Genomic DNA, 20,087 nt, shown 5'->3' on the forward strand with positions numbered 1-20,087 from the left:
AATTCAAATCGCGAATAAAAAAAAAATACGACAAACAAACGCTATAGCGTTGGTGGAACTCAACTGGCGGCATGAACTAACGACAAAACGCGTCCCTGGCACTCAAAGTGTTAAGCTACCTCCACGCACTCACCTAGGGCCAACTTTCTTTAGGCAACTAAACTGGCTTCCGGTCAATAAAAGGGTAATTCACATCAAATTAGGTCTTACACACAAGTAAAAAATACAGGTCCGAAATATCTATCCAATTACTTCAATCGCTTCCGTGACAATCATTCATATTCCATTAGGTACAGATTTTATACTTCCAAAATTCAACTCAATGGGCACGAATACTTTTTTATATTCTGCGGCATTGGAGTGGAACAAGCTTCCAGTGGCCCTGAAAAGCATTGAAGTTAGGGGCCTGCTGCAGGGCGTCGCTGGGATGTCAATCTACCCTGTTTAACCCCTAACACTAACCTACCCTGTTTAACCCCTAACACTAACCTACCCTGTTTAACCCCTAACACTAACCTACCCTGTTTAACCCCTAACAATAACCTACCCTGTTTAACCCTAACCCGGGACAGGAGGAGGAATGCAAAGCAAGTCATTCTGACTCCAGGGGAAATAATTACAAACCAAAACCAAACACACTGGTGGAATGGCTACTGCTGGAGACCAGAGATGTTCACCTCTCTTTAGCGGAGGGAGGGAGGGAGGGAGGAGGGAGAGAGAGAGGGAGGAGGGAGGGAGAGAGGAAGGGAGAGAGAGAGGGAGGGAGGGAGGGAGGGAGGGAGAGAGGGAGCCAGAGAGGGAGGGGGGGAGAGAGGGAGGGAGCCAGAGAGGGAGGGAGGGAGGAAGAGAGAGGGAGGCAGAGAGGGAGGGAGAGAGAGAGAGGGAGGGAGAGAGAGAGGGAGGGAGGCAGAGAGAGAGGGAGGGAGGCAGAGAGGGAGGAGGCAGAGAGCCAGGGAGCACTAGGGTGTATTGCTGCTGGGTGCTGGCAGAGCTGAAAAGGCCTGGAAAGGAGAGGGGAGCCATGGCCAAAAAAGCTCTGCTTTGGGGACGGAGACAAACATACTCTGGACGCTTTTCCAGCCTGTTAATGACAGGATTTAATCCAATCAATTTGTGTGGGCTTGGAGCGAGAAGAGAGGGAGGGAGGGAGAAGAGAGGCTGCTGTGGAACGAGAGATGGAGTCATGTCCAGGCTCGAGGCAGGGCCACATCACTGCTGTCCAGCTGTCCAGCAACGCTACTGGGCAGACAGGAGGCAGAACATTGGAATAGAATGTTCTGGCAAACACAGGGAAGGGGTGGCACTGGCCACTGGCGGGGAGAGAGAGGGAGAGAGGGATAGATAGTGAGAGAGAGAGAGAGAGAGAGAGGGAGGGATAGTGAGAAAGAGGGAGGGATAGTGAGGGAGGGATACATTGATTGACATTGATCCCCGCTTTCTAGTCTTGCACAAGGACCAATCAGCATGGGTTCATTTTCCATTGATGGGGATTTGATTGGCTGTTTTTAAATAAAGCGCGGTCGCAGGATTAATAACGTTAACGTTAGTTTGGCCAGAGAAATAAATATACTAATTAAAATGGTTGGACCTGCGAGATTTGTACTTTGTAGGTCTGCATTTTAAATGTAAGGAGTAAAAAGTACGTTTTTTTTGTCTGAAATGTACTTGAGTAAAGTACAAATCCCCAAAAACAGTACTTAAGTATTGTAACGAAGTACAATTACTCAAGTACTTTACACCCCTGGTTATATACAGTACGCCATAGTTCTTCTACAAGGAAAACAGTCAGAGATGCTTAGCTAGAGAAAGAGAAAGTAAACTAGGACATGATGTCAGTGAGCCCTTGTTTCTGTCTGCTCTCTCCCTCCATCTCTGTCTGTCTGTCTGTCTGTCTGTTCTCACCATCAACATCAGCTGCAGTTTATTTTAACACCTGTCCCCCAAAGTTCTGTTGGAAACTGTGAGGAAATATATCAAAGCTTTTCTTTCTATCAGTCTCCCTCCATCCCTCTCTCTCCCTCTCCCTCTCTCTTCTTCCCTCTCCTCTCCCTCCCTCCCTCTCTCTCTCGTCTTCCCTCTCCTCTCCCTCCCCTTCCCTCTCCTCTACGCGGTCCCCCAGAGCCCCACCATCACCACAGCAGGGGGGCTCGGAGGGGGAGGGGGGTGTACCTCGATGGAGGGGGGCTGCTTCCTTCTGCCTCGGATCCAAGCTGGATGAGGAAGGAGAGAGAGAGAGAGAGAGAGTCAGAACACCCACACAAACACAACCTGCAGTCAAGATTTCAAGGTTGCTGTGATTGCAGCACCAGGCTGTTTGCTGTGAACTGCAGGAGAGCTCCATGGAACTACAGAGTAACCTGCGCTACTGCTCTTGATGCAGTATCTCCAGCTAGACAGTGTACCAAAACAACACAACACAACACATACGCTATACACAGGATAATAACTACAAACAGTTCCGTCTCTGCAGTGGGCGCTAGCAACCGGTTACCAGCGGTTACCATGTCTCGGAAGACAAGAAAGTAAAGTTCTTTCTCCTCTGATATTTGAATTTAAAACTACACACACTCTCCCATCACCCTCTGTCAATCCCCCTGTCCCTCTTTCGTACTCCCCCCCCCCCCCACCATAACCCTAACCCCCCAGTAGCTACAACTATTTCTCTCCAGTTTCTGTTTTAAGATTCAGTGTTTTGGCTGAGCAGAGAATACACCAGTGGATCAGGTTAAAGGGAGCCAGAGAGAGAGAGCAGAGAGAGAGAGGGAAGGAGAGAGAGAGAGAAGAGATAGAGAGAGAGAGAGCGAGAAGGAGAGAAGGAGAGAGGAGAGAAGGAGAGAGAGAGAGAAGAAGGGAGAAGGAGGAGAAGGAGAGAGAGAGAGAGAGGATAGAGATAGAGAGAGAGATGATAGAGAGAGAAGGAGAGGGAGAGAGAGAAGGAGAGAGAGAGAAGATTAGCTAACTCTTGCTCCAGCGAGTACATGGAATCGGGGGGGCTCTTTCATCCCGTTCTTATTTGCATCCTGATAAATGCATGAGGGCCGGGAGAAGCAGGAACAGGCTTTAACTCATTGACCGCCGGGGATTAGACGGGCCCCGTTCTAGCACTGCCACGCTTTAAAAGATAGGAGTGCGTCACCTTGTTTGTAGAGCTATAACTATATTCTATATTATAGCTATGGATACAATACTATGGCCCATTTGACATCACCTATCTATCGTTCAATATGTTAAAAATAATGAATTTCTTCATCCATATCTTCCCGTGTTATACCATGGTGAATATAAGTATGGTTATAGCGTGGTCTGGGGTAATTCCCGAAAGGCTGAGTAATAGCCTTATACGTCAATTCTACTATAAACGCTGATATGGTAGGAAGACAGTAGCCATGTTAGCGGTGGTGGTTATGGTGATATGGTAAGAAGACAATAACCATGTTAGCGGTGGTGGTTATGGTGATATGGTAGGAAGACAATAACCATGTTAGCGGTGGTGGTTATGGTGATATGGTAGGAAGACAGTAGCCATGTTAGCGGTGGTGGTTGTGGTGATATGGTAGGAAGACAGTAGCCATGTTAGCGGTGGTGGTTATGGTGATATGGTAGGAAGACCGTAGCCATGTTAGCGGTGGTGGTTATGGTGATATGGTAGGAAGACAGTAGCCATGTTAGCGGTGGTGGTTATGGTGATATGATAGGAAGACCGTAGCCATGTTAGCGGTGGTGGTTATGGTGATATGGTAGGAAGACAGTAGCCATGTTAGCGGTGGTGGTTGTGGTGATATGGTAGGAAGACAGTAGCCATGTTAGCGGTGGTGGTTGTGGTGATATGGTAGGAAGACAGTAGCCATGTTAGCGGTGGTGGTCGTTACCCGTTACTCACCATCCCACTCTGACGGAATGCTGCCTTCCACATACTCATATTCTGTCGGGTTGACTGCCTCCACCAGCCTCCTGGCACGCACCATCCTGCCTGCAGGGGGAGAGAGAGAGAGAGAGAGAGAGTTAACCCTAACCCTACCCCTGCCACCACCAGCCTCCTGGCACAGACCATCTTGCCTGAGAGAAGAGAACAGAGAGACACAGAGAGAGAGAGAGAGATAGAGAGAGAGGAGAGACAGAGATAGAGAGAGCAAGAGAGAGAGGTGGAGAGAGAGATGGAGAGAGAAGACACAGAGATAGAGAGAGCAAGAGTGAGAGAGAGAAGAGAGAGAGAGATATATGGAGAGAGAGAGACAGAGATAGATGGAGAGAGAGAGAAGAGACAGAGATAGAGAGAGACCAGAGGAAAACTACAAACAATGCATGCAGGGCAGAATTAGGCCGTTACCCACTAATACTAGTAAAAATACAAAAAAGAGCAATTAACTTTTGGACACACCTAAAACAAAGTGACCCCCTCTCGTACCATTATCAAGCCCTGCAGTGCCAAGAGCTGAGGAGCATCAGGAACCCCCTTACCCAGCTGGTCCTGAGGCTGAGTCCACAAACCTGCTCTCTTAACACACCTCAGGAACAGAACACATCACCAATCAGAATAAATCAAATTACTACACAGCTAAAACAAAACTACATCACCTATTGGAAAACGCAAACAAAAGCACAGAGCAAAATGCAGTGCTATCTGGCTCTAAATCGACAGTACACCATAGCAGATTATTTGAGCATGGTGACTGATCAACAACTAAAAAGAACCTTGACAAAATACAGACTGAGTGAGCACAGCCTTGCTATTGAAAAGGGGAGGCACAGGAAAACCTGGCTTCCTGCAGAGCAAAGGCTGTGCTGTCATTGCATCCTGAGTGAGCCTGAAACTGAGTTGCACGTCCTCACCAAATGCGAAAAATATAAATATATTAGAGAAACGCATTATATATATTTTTTTATTAATAACGAAAGGTTTTCTTACACTACCAGATACAGAAAAACTAGCAGTCCTACTAGGGGAGGACTCAACAAGCTGTGAGCTAGCAGCAGTCTATGTTGCTGCCTGCCATAGACTGAGGGACAGTAAGTGACAGTCACCTGACATGTTTATGCCGTAATATTTGATGTTTTGATGATATTTGTATGCACTTTGACATTGATATCTGTTTTGTAATCAATGTTTATGTTAATATTAATCATTTGCTTTGGCAACATGTACATGTTACGTCATGCCAATAAAGCCATTTGAATTGAGAGAGACAGAGAGAGAGAGAGATAGAGAGGTGGTGAGAGAGAGAGGGAGGAGAGACAGAGAGAGAGAAGAGACAGATAGAGAGAGAGCAAGAGTGAGAGAGAGAGGAGATACAGAGAGAGATGGAGAGAGAGGTGGAGAGAGAGAAGAGACAGATAGAGAGAGAGCAAGAGTGAGAGAGAGGAGAAACAGAGATAGATGGAGAGAGAGAGAGAGAGATGGAGAGAGGTGGAGAGAGAGAAGAGACAGAGAGAGAGATGCCTAACAATGATGCATACAAAACAGAGGGAAACAAACGTACACAAAGAAACATGCACTTGGCGCGCACACACACACACAGCAGACACACACGCACACACACACACACACACACAGAGGGATGACAGTGCGGTGACAGGCTGTGGATGATTACCTCGTGGCCCTCGGGGCCCTCTCTCTGCTCAGATCTCCGTGAGCGAGTCCAAATCTGGGCTAAGCCTTTATGCAAATCGGGCCCCCTTAAACCAGCCAACCACGGCCCCCCCTCGCTCACAGCCTCGTCCAATCGCGGCGCGCCGGCTAACAATGCCCTCCAAATCAACGTCAAGCCAAGCGGGGAGACAAAAGAGGTCAGATATCACAGGGAGCAGGGGAGGGATGAGCTGGGTGGAATATTAAGCGCTCCCCTCCCTCCCTCCCTCCTCTATCTGTATACAGCACGGTGCTTGCTTGCAGCAAGGCCACTGCCAATTATTTTGGTTGAATCTGCTGATTAAACAAGTCGGGCTCTGGCACAATGACAGGAAGACGGAGGTGTGGGAGACAGAGGGGGGACGGGGCAGAGAGTGAGTGCGTTCATATGATAATGTACAGTGTGATGTGATAATAATAACTTAAAGGGGCTATGTATTGCTATTCCTAGCACTATTTGGGCAACTTTACACAATTCCTGTTGGTCTATTGAAGACATTTGTAAGGTTTTTTTCAAAAAAATGCATTGTTTTATATTTCTAATCAAGTACTCAAAACCATCATTTTTCAGCCTCAAGAAATCAGGCTGTTATGGCCTGGCTCCGCCCATAAGCACTTTGAGTGACAGTGCCACACAGTCTGCACTGGTAGAGGGAGGGAGGGAGGGGAGGGGAGGGAAGAGAGAGAGAGAGAGAGAGAGAGAGAGAGCGAGAGAGGGAGGGGGTGGGAGAGAGAGAGAGAGAGAGAAAAAAAAGACAGTCCGTCGGCAGCTTGTGGTTTTTTTTTCTTCTTTCTTTCAATCTCCCGTTTGCGTGTGTGGCGCGCTGCAGGTCCCCCCCCCCCCCCCCCAAGTGCTCTCTATCTCTCTCCCTCTCTCTTCCTTTCTCTCCCTCTCGAGTATGAGGAAATGGTTTTTTTTTTTTAATCTCCCGTTTGCGTGTGTGTGGCGCGCTGCAGGTCCCCCCCCCCCCCCCCCCCCCCAAGTGCTCTCTATCTCTCTCCCTCTCTCTTCCTTTCTCTCCCTCTCGAGTATGAGGAAATGGTTTCGCTGTGTACAGTCAGTCTAGGTAGAATGGGGGCGGGCATTAGCTCCAACCACAGAGCCAATCGCATCACTGTGCGCTACCCAGCGGCCATATGACGCGTATTGGCCGTTCAAAAAATATATGACCTGATTTACTAGACGACGAAAGGGGCTGGGCTGAATCTGAGCAATCCGCCAATATGGTATTTAGACCCTAAAACACATTGATACGAACTCCTATTACTATAATACAATGCTAGAGACTGAAAAATGACATTTATAATACATAGCCCCTTTAATGTTACTTTCATTATCATTGCAATGTATTTCTTTTGTTTCTCTGCATTTGTCATGCTAATAACAAATCAAACATTTGTGCCATAAGTCCCTTATCACCAAAATCATAAACCTTTCCCTCCAGTCTGGCCATGTTCCCTCCGCACTAAAAACTGCCATCATCACACCCCTCCTCAGAAAACCCGCCTCGGACCCGGCAGTCCTTGCAAACTACAGACCCATCTCAAACCTCCCCTTCCTTTCAAAGGTCCTGGAAAAAGCAGCAGCTGCATAGCTGCAGGACCATCTCCAACGCAATAATATCGCAGAGAAGTTCCAGTCTGGCTTCCGCACCACCCACAGCACTGAAACAGCACTCGTCAGGGTCACCAACGACCAGGGGAGGAAATTAGGCCACTTTACTCGCCAAATGCAAGTATTTTTTACGTTTGGCGAGTGATTCATGAAGACCACTCGCCAGTCTGGCGAGTATATATATAAAAAAATAAAAATAAAATCTGCAATCACTGCACTGGCAAACGGTGCGCGTCTTCTGAGTGCTCGCTTTAGTTGACAGTGCCACGAGAGCACTGCACAAGACCACCCGCGGACATATAATGTTTAATAAAAGTTCGCGCAGTACTGGCCAACCCGCGGACATATAATGATAAAAGTCCTGCGTTACTAGGCTAGCCATCAGGAGCACTCTCAAACGGATAACATTAAACACAGCAGAAGATGGAAAACAGACAGACTGACCAACGGGGAACTGCATCCAACCCTAGCACAACCCTCGAGTATAAGTTACTAAGGACACATTTAAATCACAGAGGTGTAATGTTAGTCTACTGGAACTGTATACAGTGGTTAGCTTCTAGTTAGCGTTTTAACGTTAGCCCCGTGTGCTCAAAGCAGCCAGCTAGGTGTATCTGTTATGACTATAATGTTTCCAAAAAAGCACCGGACTACGACGTAAGGTTAGACATTTTATTTCATGCTCAAAAGCCCCTGGCTTGCACATCGCAGTCACGAAAGGGGCTAGCTAAGCTCAACCAGTGCACTGTGCACAACAGCACACCAACCCAACTGACGTTACCACAACACTTGACGGTACTTCACAGCACTGTCGTAAGACCACCGTGCTGTCTTAAAGGCACAGTGTGCCTACCCAGATGCATACACAACATTGACGAGGCTTGACAACCGAGGTTCAAAGTTAACTTGATTGAAAACTTTATTAACAGATTGCAGAATGGGTACAATACAGTACGGCTCAATACACACAAGAGTTAAGGGGATGCAGCCCAGAGAAAGACTTTCGTCTTGTTTACATCAGGGTCCCCCATTTTCAATTCATCATAACATATGACATACAGATAGACTACTGCTACATCTATACATTTCACATCTATCTATACACTTCACAACATACTTCGGTTTTTTTCTTTCACTGCCCAACCCAGTCCAACCCAGCATCTTTCACTGCCCAGTTCAGCCCAACCCAGTCCAGAATAGATACCTCTTTCATGTTAATATGTTTTATGCTAATATTGTGGAGAGTAGAGATTAATGTTTTATGCTAATAAATATTTTAAAGAGTAGAGACACGGTGTGATTATTTTACTATGATTGAAAATCTATTTAGACGAAGACATACAAAGAAGTAATTATCACAATTAGCGATTTTTTTTGTCTGGTAAAAAATCTGTTTGGCTGGTAAAAAAATCAGATACTCGCCAGTTGGCTGGTAAGCCAAAAAGTTAGTTTCCTCCCCTGCCAACGACCTGTTGATGGCGGCTGATGCTGGCTCCCCTTCACTCCTCATCCTGCTTGATCTAACCGCAGCCTTCGACACCATTGACCATCAAATCCTCCTCAACCGTCTACTCTCCATTGGACTCTCTTGACTCCACCCTCAACTGGTTCCAATCCTACCTCTCCGACAGAACAGAATACGTCTCCCTGGGAGGAAAAAAATCCCGGACCCTCCCTGTCACATGTGGTGTCCCCCAAGGTTGAACTTCTCTGCTCACATCGCTGAGACAACCAGAACCTGCAGATTCCTCCTGAGCAACGTCAGAAGGATCCGCCCCTTCCTGACAAAAGAAGCCACCCAACTCCTCGTCCAATCAACAGTCATCTCCCGCCTCGACTACTGCAACGCACTGCTTGCTGGCCTCCCGGCCACTGCCGCCAAGCCTCTTCAACTCATTCAGAACGCAGCGGCTCGCCTGATCTCAAACCTACCGAAGTCGGCCCATGTCACCCCACTTCTTAGGGACCTGCACTGACTGAGGATAAACAGGGCTACCGTGGACAGGGTGAGCAGCTTTAAGTACCTGGGGGTCCACATCTCAGAGGATCTGACATGGACAACACACATAGACTCAGTCGTAAAAAAGGCGAAGCAGCGCCTCTACCACCTGAGACAGCTAAGGAAGTTCAGAGTATCTGGGAAGATACTCCAGTCCTTCTACTCCGGAGCTGTAGAGAGCATCTTGACTGGAAACATCACTGCCTGGTATGGAAACAGCACGGCACAGGACAAGAAGGCCCTACAGAGTGGTGCGCTCAGCCGAGCGTACCACGGGTATTGCACTACCACCCCTGCAGGTTCTATACAACAAGAGGTGCAAATCCAGAGCCTGCAGAATAATGAAAGACCCTCACCACCACCCCAACAACAGCCTGTTCATGCTGCTGCGGTCAGGCAGACGCCTGCGAACACCAGCTACTAGGACAGAGAGACTTCGGCTCAGCTTCTTCCCCCAGGCCATCAGAGCCTTGAACACTGAACTCTCCACACACAAGCACACATGAGCACACACACGACACACACTTGTACACGCTCACACACTAGCAGCCACTTTAACATGAGCAAACACACACTCATGCTGCACACGCTCACACTTATGGTCACTTTACAAAAGGAAAGGTCACTTTAAGAATAGTATAGTATAACTTGAGATTGTATAATATAGCATTGTATAGCAGTGTACATAAAGACCCAGTGCCTCATCCGTAGCTAACAGTGTATTGCACTACCACAGGACCTAGCATGTCCTACCATGCTCTGTAAATGTACATATACTGATATGCCCTACTTTGTTTACTTGTTTTATTGCACAATGTCGTTCTATTGGATTCTATTATATATTACTATTGTATTATGCACATCGTTGCGGGCAAGACCCCCCGCATTTCATTGTATACTTGTATGCCGTGACAAATAAAACTCTTGACTTGACTATTGCTGCACGAATCCGCTTCAAGGCCCTCGACCTGGCATACCATGCGGCAAAGGGAACCGCTCCCGCCTACCTCCGGTCAATGGTCTCTAACTACACACCCTCAAGACCCCTACGCTCTGCATCTTCTGGCCGCCTCACACCTACTCCTATCCAAGCTCCGGGAGGGTCATCAAAGAGAAGTCGCCTATTCTCAGTCCTTGCCCCACAATGGTGGAATGAACTACCCACCCCAGTTAGGACAGCCGAAACCCGTCCAATCTTTCGCCTTCGACTAAAGACGCACTTCTTCAACCATTATCTAAAAAAAAAAAGAAAAAAAAAAAGACCTAACCTTACTGTCATGCACTTGTCCTAATATACTAACCTACACTGTAGCACTCAACACTTTGATGGACATTGTTACTCAGCTGATAGAGTTGTACCCTTCCTGATGACTTGTCGTACAGAACTTGTAAGTCGCTTTGGATAAAAGCGTTCAGCTAAATTACTTAATGTAAATGTAAATGTAAAGGTTCCGTCCTCGGCCCAGTCCGCTTTACCCTATACCTGCTCCCCCTTGGCCGTGTCATCAGCCAGCATGGAATCTCTTTCCATTGCTACGCTGATGACACACAACTATACATTAAAACAGACTCTCCCCCCTCTGCAGCCCTGCCATCACCACCCCCATCATCTGCAGCCCTGCCATCATCATCCACATCATCCACCCTCACTTCCTGCCTGGAGGAGATAAAGTCGTGGATGAAATCAAACTTCCTACAGTTAAACAGCTCAAAAACAGAAGCATCCTCATTGGTACCCCCCACCAGATCCAATCTTCCCCCATCACCAGCATCGCCTTCTCAGGCCATGACCTTCCCCTCTCATCCACCGTCACCAACCTTGGTGTAAAAATTTACCCTCACCTAGATTTCGAGACCCACATCAAACACATTGGCAAAACCTCCTTTTTCCACCTCAGGAACATTTCAAAGATCCGTTCCACACTCACCCTCCCAGATGCTGAAAAACTGGTCCACGCCGTTGTCTCCTCCAGGCTGGATTACTGTAGCGCACTTCTCATCGGGATTCCTAGCAAGAGTCTCCAGAGGCTCCAATACATCCAGAACAGCGCTGCTAAGATCCTGATGAGTGCGTAAGTACGACCACATCACACCCATCCTCCACTCACTTCACTGGCTCCCCATCACCACCCGGACTGAATACAAAATATCCCTTCTGACCCATCAGTGCATCCATGGAAACGCCCCCCCCCCCCCCTACCTCAAAGATCTCCTAACCCCAGAACCCTCCACCTGTAACCTTCGCCCCGCCAACACAAATCGCCTCCTTCCACCCAGGACCAAGCTCCGCACCCTGGGGGCGACCGGGCCTTTTGCTCGGCTGCTCCTCGCCTGTGGAATGCCCTTCCTGACTACCTCAGACCACTGCTTCCTTTAAAAGATAACTTAAAACTAGAGATGTTCCGATACCATTTTTTCCTTTCCGATCCGATTCCGATACCTAAGCTTTGGGTATCGGCCGATACCGATACTTATCCGATACCAGTGCATACATAAAAAAAAAAAAAAAAAAAAAAATTATATAAATTATACTTTTTTTTTTTTTTTTTACAAATACTGTTTTATATATACTGTTTTTTAGTAATAACTAGAAAGTAATGGTATTTATTCAACAACAGGTGATTGTATAGATTTGTATTAGTATCATTAATCAATGAGTATGGGGCTTCAGCACTGCAGATATACCCTACTCCAATGATCCACACGGACATTATACGTTGCTGCACTCGCTACCCACTGGCTCTGCAGATATACCCTACTCAGTCTGTCTACAAGGCTCCGTTTCAGTAGCAGTCGGATCTGTTGTGATTTTTGCACAATAAATATTCAACATTCTCTTTTGAGACTCCGCCTCAGACTCTTATCATTTGGCACTAAAAGCTAAACATTGTCACCAATATGGCTGTCCGCAACATGTCATTAATTGTGTACGCGAGGTGGTCTCAATGACGACGTCAACGTGAGCTAGGTTAGCATAGCATGAGCTGCCGTATATGAAAAGACTGTAACGTTACTGGTGACATTGTGATTTAACGAATACTCCTTTGCCAACTTGCTGTACTTTGCTTGCAGGTCTGCAGCCATTATTGCTGGATTATGAATAGCCCCAACTTTAGCCAAGGTAATGTTAAAGCTAGCTTTCGGTTAGCTGTTCAATGCTAATAACACCAGCCACCAAGCGAACCCATGAGCTCCCCGTCAACACCGCTCTGTCGGGACGATGACATTTAAGAAAGTATCTGCTGTTAAAATGACAAATGGCATTGACACTTTAATCGATTAAGCACACGTTTGTTTTATAATGCTTACTCAACAGACCGCAGTGTTGTTGATAAATTACGTCATATGGTATCGGAGCGCAGAATTAGAGGGTACTCGCCGATACCGATACCAGCATTTTAGGCAGTATCGGCGGCTTTTCCGATACTGGTATCGGTATCGGAACAACTCTACTTAAAACATACCTCTCAGACCAGCTTGGCTGGCCGTTCACACTAATACAATTGGCTGTATTAGAGGGTGGGAGAAGCTGGCGTGGTGGGTCCGGATCGTTGTAAACAGCGACTCCTACAGTTCGGTCGGGGCGCCTGCTAAGCGCAGATAGGACCTGAGTGGGATAGTGTGATCCTTCCACACGCTACGCCCTCTCAGGGAGGATCCGCGCTGCCAGGTGAAAAGAAGCGGTTGATTGGCTGGACGTGTGTCGGAGGAAGCACGTGATAGCCTCCACTCTCCCAGATGATCTGACTGTGGGGGGTAAGTGCGCAGCGACCAGGAAGGGATTGGGAATTGGCATACGACTAACATTGGGATGGGAGAAATCGGAGGAAAAATGGAGGGGGGAAAAGATCAATAAAAAAACAAAAACAAAAAACATACCTCTCAGGGCTGTACACTGCGACGAGATTATCGCAAATTGCCCCTTAATTTGGCCCGTGCAAGTGGAAAATAATATTTGGGGGCAACCTTGCGAGTAGTGATTTCAACCCTTCATTCGCATTTCACTCCTAAATTAATCCATACAAATTGGATAAAAAAAATAGTAAAACATTAGCCTACAACCAGGGCTGTACAGTGCGACATAATGTCGCGGTGCTATGAAAAAATCTGTCTGCAATGAATGAACTTACTGCCATAGCCTGTGTGAAGAAAATATTTGCGTGTGAAGTGAATCTGGGCCACGCAACTTGGTAGTTGTAGTCTATCGTGCGATTAAATACCATGTCCCCGTCTGCATAGAGTCCATACATCCAACACCAAATCCCATAATTCCTAGCGAACCATCGAATCGAAACTGAATGTTGCATCGCCAAAGAAGAACTTAATTTCAATAAGTTTAAGCCGCTAATTTTGCTCTGCAAGAACAACGGAACGGATATCAGTCCATCTTATGACAACTAGGGCTGCAACGATTAGTCGACATAATCGACGACGTCGATTATAAAAAAATCGTTGACGAGAAATTGTTGCGTCGATTAGCCATTAAAAAAAAAAAAAAAAAAAAAAAATGTTGTGCACTACCTATCTTTGTGAGAGTGGCTTCTCAGGGTTCCAGACAACATCATAACATGATGATCCCATAGCAAATTTTGGACATTGAAAACATTGTTCCCCTGCAGGAGATGATGATCAGACTAGACACACAATACATTACACACGCACTCCTCTCACTCACACACAGCGATCAGAGTAAGACACACACATACACACTCCTCTCACTCACACACAGCGATCAGAGTAAGACACACACACATTCACACTCCTCTCTCTCACACACAGCGATCAGAGTAAGACACACACACATTCACACTCCTCTCACTCACACACAGCGATCAGAGTAAGACACACACATACACAAATTACACAGTACACACCTCTCACTCACACAGCGATCAGAGTAAGACACACACACAAATTACACAGTACACACACTCCTCTCACTCACACAGCGATCAGAGTAAGACACACACACATACACACACACACACGGACTCCTCTCACACACAGCAAACAAAAGTTATTTAAAGTACACTTCCACTTTAATTTGTATTATTTAATTTATTTATCTTGTTATGAGTGATTGCTGTATTGTTCTTCAAATATATTTTCATTTAAAGTGGCTTAAAGATCCAAATTCAAATGTTTCATGAGTCATTATTTTAATTTGCTATGGGATCATCATGTTATGATGTTGTTGTTTGGTCCTGACAAGAGTCTCAAAGTCTGGGGTGATGGTAGACAAGCAACTCTGAGGTCATGCTCAATGTCCAATCTGTTCCTCTGCTCTGTCTTCAGCTGGACCAGAGCTGAGAAGCCACTTTCAAAGATAGGTAAGTATAAAAAAAAAAAAAAAAAAAAAAAAAGTTGTTTACATTGGTTTTCGATTAGTCGACTAATCGAAAAAATAATCGGCAGATTAGTCGACTACCAAATTAGTCATTAGTTGCAGCCCTAATGACAACCACGTCCGATGTGGAGAGATGATAAGAGACCATAGCCGGTGAAATTAAGTCGGATCTGGCAGTGATGATTGACTGGGACACACTTCTAACGTTCAGTTCAGCCATGCATTAGGTGAGTCGCCCACTATTAGGTCGTTTTTCAATAATACTGTCTACTTAAATTTCCTTCCGGGGATCAATAAAGTATCAACCTATCTATCTAATAATGAGACAATATGCAAATAAGATAATACTAATAATTGTCACGGTTCCCGTATGAAAGTGGCTTGCAACTTACTGCTGGTAAAATCACTGTTTATTTCTCGTTTTGCATAGTATTACATTCCTCTTCTATAAAGTCCCACCGTAAGAGCTATGGCCTCATACAGGTCCATTAAACCTTTTTGATTAGAGTCTTTCCTTCGAGCTAAGTTGAACTGAACATTTCACTGTCAAAAGTGCAAACTTAAACAAGGTTGCGTCGCAACACGGTTTTCAAAATAAAGGTCACATATACAAGTACCGTAGTAGGCCTCTCAATTCTTATAAAAAAAAGTCCCGGATATACATAAACATTAATTGGCATAGATCTCTATAAACGGCCCAACACATTGATCACTTTAGGCACACCCTGAAACCAGTAACATCACAAATATGAAGCGGGTAATTGCCCATAAAAATAATAAACCTTTCATGGGGTTATTTACAATAATAATAATTAATTTAATTTATAAAGCACTTTTCATTGTGAAACAAAGGTATGCAGAGTTTCTTGTCCTCCTGATTAAATGGTGTGTGTGTGTGTTGTGGTGATCTCATTCAAGGAGCACTACAAGCGCGAGCACACACACACACAGTTTGTTGTTTTTGTTCTATTAGTGATTTACACACTTTCTCAGTTGGTTCATTATAAAAAGATACAAACCTGAAAACAAACGCACTTAAATGTTAAATAAAAAGGACCACAGTAATGAGGCAGGAGGAACATATTTTTTGCACTATAATGGTAAAATTGTTATTTAAAAATGTCCCCCTAAAAAATATTCAAGTGTGCCCCTAGTGAAAAAGCTTAGTGTACAGCCCTGCCTCTTCACGAAAGCCTTCCCTTAGTTTTAACCTTTTTATACATGTCTTGTGTGTTTTATCCCTTTTTTATGCTTTTATGTCTTGTTTCTTTAATTGCCTATGTTTTTAAAGTATGTTTTACTCTAGCACTCTGAGACTTGGTTTCCAGATATAGAGTGCATTATAAATCGAATGTATCATTATTATTAATAAAGCAAGTTGAAATTGAAAATTGACAAAGAGAGAGAGAGAGTAACAATGTGTTGTTAGCATGCAGCTGCAGATGCTATATATATATTTCACTAATGACAACTGCCTCCACACATTTTCACATCACACTAGGGTGTGTGTGTGTGTGTGTGTGTGTAAGTGTCTGTTACGCAGGTAGCTGGGGACGTCCACCGGTAAGTGATGAGGCGGGAGGGAGGGAGGGAGAGAGGGAGGAAGAGGGAGGGGGGAGAGGCGGTGTGTGGCGAGACGCGGACGAGGAGAGAAATCGAAGGAAAACCCTGGCCGTCAGCTCTTCTCCTCCATCAGCTCCTCTCTTCTCCCCTCTTCTCTTCTCTTCTCTTCTCCCCTCCTCCTCTTCTCTCCCCTCTTCTCTTCTCTTCTCCCCTCCTCTCCTCTCCTCTCTTCTCTTCTCCTCTCTTCTCCCCTCTTCTCTTCTCTTCTCCTCTCTTCTCTTCTCCTCCGTCCACTGGACAGATGGAGCCAAGCAGCTGGAGACAGATCAGACTGATGGCCTTAGTTGTGGCACGGGGATGGATGGATGGATGGATGGATGGATGGCACGCGTGTCCCGACACCCCCCGCCCCGCCCCCGCTGCTCCTGCGGATGTTCTACAGATTAAGATAAGATATTATAAGGTGGCCGGGTGGCGCAGTGGGCAAGGCGGCACCAACGCAGGATATACTGGTATCGAGCCCAGCTCTCTGCGTTGCTTCCGGCTTGGCCGGCCTTCGTACTAACAGTGTTAGAGGGTGGGAAAACCGGTGGGTGGGTCCTGGTCGTAGTAAACAGCGACTCCTACAGTTCGGTCGGGGTGCCTGCTCAGCGAGGAAAGGATCTAAGGGGGGTAGTGTGATCCTTCCACACGGTACACCCTCTCAGTGAGAGTCCGCGCTGCCAGGTGAAAAGAAGCTGTGGGCTGGGTACACATGTGTCGGAGGAAGCATGTGATACTTTGTGATAGCCTCCACTCTCCCAGACCGACAGTAGGGGGTAGAGTGCACAGCGACCAGGAAGGGGATTGGGAATTGGCACAATGACTAACATTGGGATGGGAGAAAAACGGAGGAAAAAGGAGAAAAAAAAATATATATATATAAGATATTATAAGATATTCCTTTATCGATCCCCTCTGGGAAATCCAGGCATCATAGCAGCATGGGGGAGGGGGACGTGTCTATGTTTGTAGTAGGGATGGGCAAACCTCACAGAATTGCTATTCGATAGTCACTGGGAACTATTCCAATACTAATCGAAAATCGTTAAGTATGGAAAATCGACGGTAACATGCGATTTTGCTTTTACGTAATAGCGAACTGGTTGCTGTCATTGCGAACAGCTAGATATTTTCGAGTCGCAGCAGGCTAACATTATTTTCAGGAACAAAAGCATTCAATCCGAAAGTTACTTAGTTGATGCTTGAACTGTCTGAGCTCCAAATCCAAATAGCGAACGTGAGATAATCCAACAAGCGTGTTAGCCGGCTGCTGTCATTGCTAACAGCTAACGCCAGTGGACCAGGCCAACGTAAAGCATTCATTCTGAACGTTTATATCACTGATGCTTGAAGTGTGTGAACTTAGTGAAACAACATGGCAAACATACAAAACCATGTAACATCTCCGGTCTCTCTTTCTTCATCTTTCTTTTCGGTTCTCCCAGCTTTCATCTGACTAGCTAGCGAGCTGTACCCACTCAGTATGCCGTTCAGCAGTGTAACAGTTAATAGGGTCCCCCCTCAATACACTACAGTGTATTTGCCAATAAAAACAAGGGGAAATATATTTTATGAGACAAAACTATATTCGCACAAACTATTACATTTATTTTAATAATTTCACAACTATTCCAATATTCAAAAATCGATGAGACAAAATCTGATACTAACAAATGTGTAACGAAATCAAAGCGACACGTCTCATACTGACGGTCTAGGACTCGATAGCAATTGCTATCGTCAGTGGAAAAAGTGGTACACTAGCTACTAGTGCTATACTATTATATAACTATTATATAGTAGTAGGGCTGTCCCCGACTAAGGATTTGGATGGTCGACTATGATTGGCCAAAATTTGCCGTTATTCGACTATTGGTCGACTAAAAAATATATATCCATTTGGGCTGTGGGGGGTGCTTAATGTCTGAAGGAGTCGACTGAAGGCTTCTTGTCCTCTGCAAAAGCATGCAATTGGTCCACTGATGGATACATCTTGATATTTGTCTAGTCTAGTGTGTTCATTAGATGGGTGAAATCCTCTTTCAGTGCCTCTGTGCCTGTTTTCGTAGGCAGTTAGCCTCTGGTATGCGTGCCATTAGCGTTAGCCACGCTTCTAGGCCTCTTTTCTTTTGGAAAGAATGATACAAAAAGAGAAATTATAATTTTTTATTTGCATTTGTTTTTGCATTAGACTAAGAGGTTGGCAGTCGACTACGGCTCCTTTCGATCGATTAGTCGACTAATAGGGGCAGGGCTCCAGAGTGCGCCTGATTTGGTCGCATTTTGCGACCAAATATCAGCGCAATGCGACTGGATGTTTTCCCTTGTCGCACTGGTGCACCTCCCAGCAGGTCTGTCTGTCTGTCTGTCTGTCTGTCTGTGTGTTTACTATTCGACTAAGGCTACGTTTAGACGGAGAGAGTCTGAACAGAAACCGCAAAAGTCGTCTTGCGGTCTCACTTTTAATTTTGCGTTTAGACTAGCGGTTTGGGATGGAATTCTGCGTGCAGACGACGCTGTAACGACTCGAGACGACGGAGCCCCACTGTCACACGATTGGCGCATATGTCACATGACGTGCTGTGAAGACCCGCCCTACTCTGCCTCTGATTCGCAGACTGTGGGTGGGGAATGTGATTGGACCAAAGCAGAGTCACTCACAGACAGTGGGTCCAGTACTAATAGTTGTGATAGCCGCGGGACAGATTCTTGTGTATTTAAAAGTACTGCCAATGTAGCCTTCAGGTGATCGCCATGGATAGAATCAGACATGCTTTGTTTAGGCTACTGGCGCATGCCTGTGATGTAAGCAGTACGCGCGACGAGAGCCTTGACAACCCTTTTTATGCGGTTTGACAGTTTAGATGATAGCGCAAAGGTTTATCGTTTCTAGGAATTCCACCCTGGAAGGTGGTCTCACTTTTTTACGGTTTCACCCCGTAAAAAAGCCGTTTCCGTATAAACGAAAGGCACATCCGAAAAAATATTTTTGCGGATTCACCTGCTAGCGTTTCCGTCTAAACAGGGCCTAAGAGGTTGGTTAGTCGACTACGGCCCCTTTCGACTGATTAGTCGACTAATAAGGGTCAGCCCTATATAGTAGTATACATTTGATTGGGTACAAATTGGTACTACTGTAGTTGTGTAAGGATACATTCAGATATGTTTCTACATGGGAGAAAGAACCCATTCTGTTGTGTGACAGAGTGAATTACTTCCTGTTCAAAGCCAATTACAATCAGAAACACGCTCAATTTAATTTCTCCGCAGGAAACACCCATAAACTAGTAGGAGACCCCAAGATCCCCGTTGTGAGAATATATCCTTTCCAAGCTCAGAAGCAAAGAGAGAATTGGGTTGTTTTCACACATTCGGTGTCCCAACCTCACTAGTAGGAAGGACACAAAATGGCTGCTGATAATGGTGTTGGTCCTCATGACATCACGTGACGTCCATTCCGGTTCTCGAGCGCCCGACAGGATCACGTCCATAGCACCGAATATTGGTCGATGACTAGTTTGCAATAGTTAAAATAAAACACAAGATACTTGTGCCCTAATGATAAGGATAAACGCTCAATGAAGAATCCCAATGGCTGCCACAACCCAGTGTGCAGATAGATGAGCAGCAAGAGCCAGCAATAAAGAAAAGCAGCAAGAATCAGCAATAAAGAAAAGCAGCAAGAGCATATCACCAGCGTTATCAAGTGGGCACCCCCCTTCACTGGTGTTTCGTCAAGTTAGGCCCACGTTGGGGCGGCTGGGTGGCGCAGCGGAGATTGCGCTCATCACCAATGCGAGAGACTCCGGTCTCGAATCCGGGTGTCAGCATTGCCTCCGGCTTGGGCCAGCCGTCATACTAAACTCGTTTGGCTGAGTTAGTGGGAGGGAAGTCG

The 20,087-nt window shown here is 45.9% G+C and overlaps 1 protein-coding gene across 2 annotated transcripts in view; it reads right to left on the minus strand.

The window, feature by feature from the left end:
• Positions 1-20,087, minus strand: part of ndufaf2 (NADH:ubiquinone oxidoreductase complex assembly factor 2) — a 71,528-nt gene that overhangs the window by 5,354 nt on the left and 46,087 nt on the right. Inside the window, exons 2-3 of one of the 2 annotated variants that reach the window (XM_084330875.1) lie at positions 3,881-3,966; positions 2,170-2,210 (exon numbers count right to left, since the gene is read on the minus strand). In XM_084330875.1, coding sequence (XP_084187001.1) covers positions 2,170-2,210; positions 3,881-3,966 — 127 coding nt within the window. Of the gene's footprint in view, positions 1-2,169; positions 2,211-3,880; positions 3,971-20,087 lie in introns of both variants that reach the window. The other variant, XM_084330874.1, reaches the window with a different exon arrangement.

Source organism: Notolepis coatsorum (genome assembly GCF_963971535.1).
Source record: "Notolepis coatsorum genome assembly, chromosome: 15".
NCBI classification, from domain to species: Eukaryota; Metazoa; Chordata; class Actinopteri; order Aulopiformes; family Paralepididae; genus Notolepis; species Notolepis coatsorum.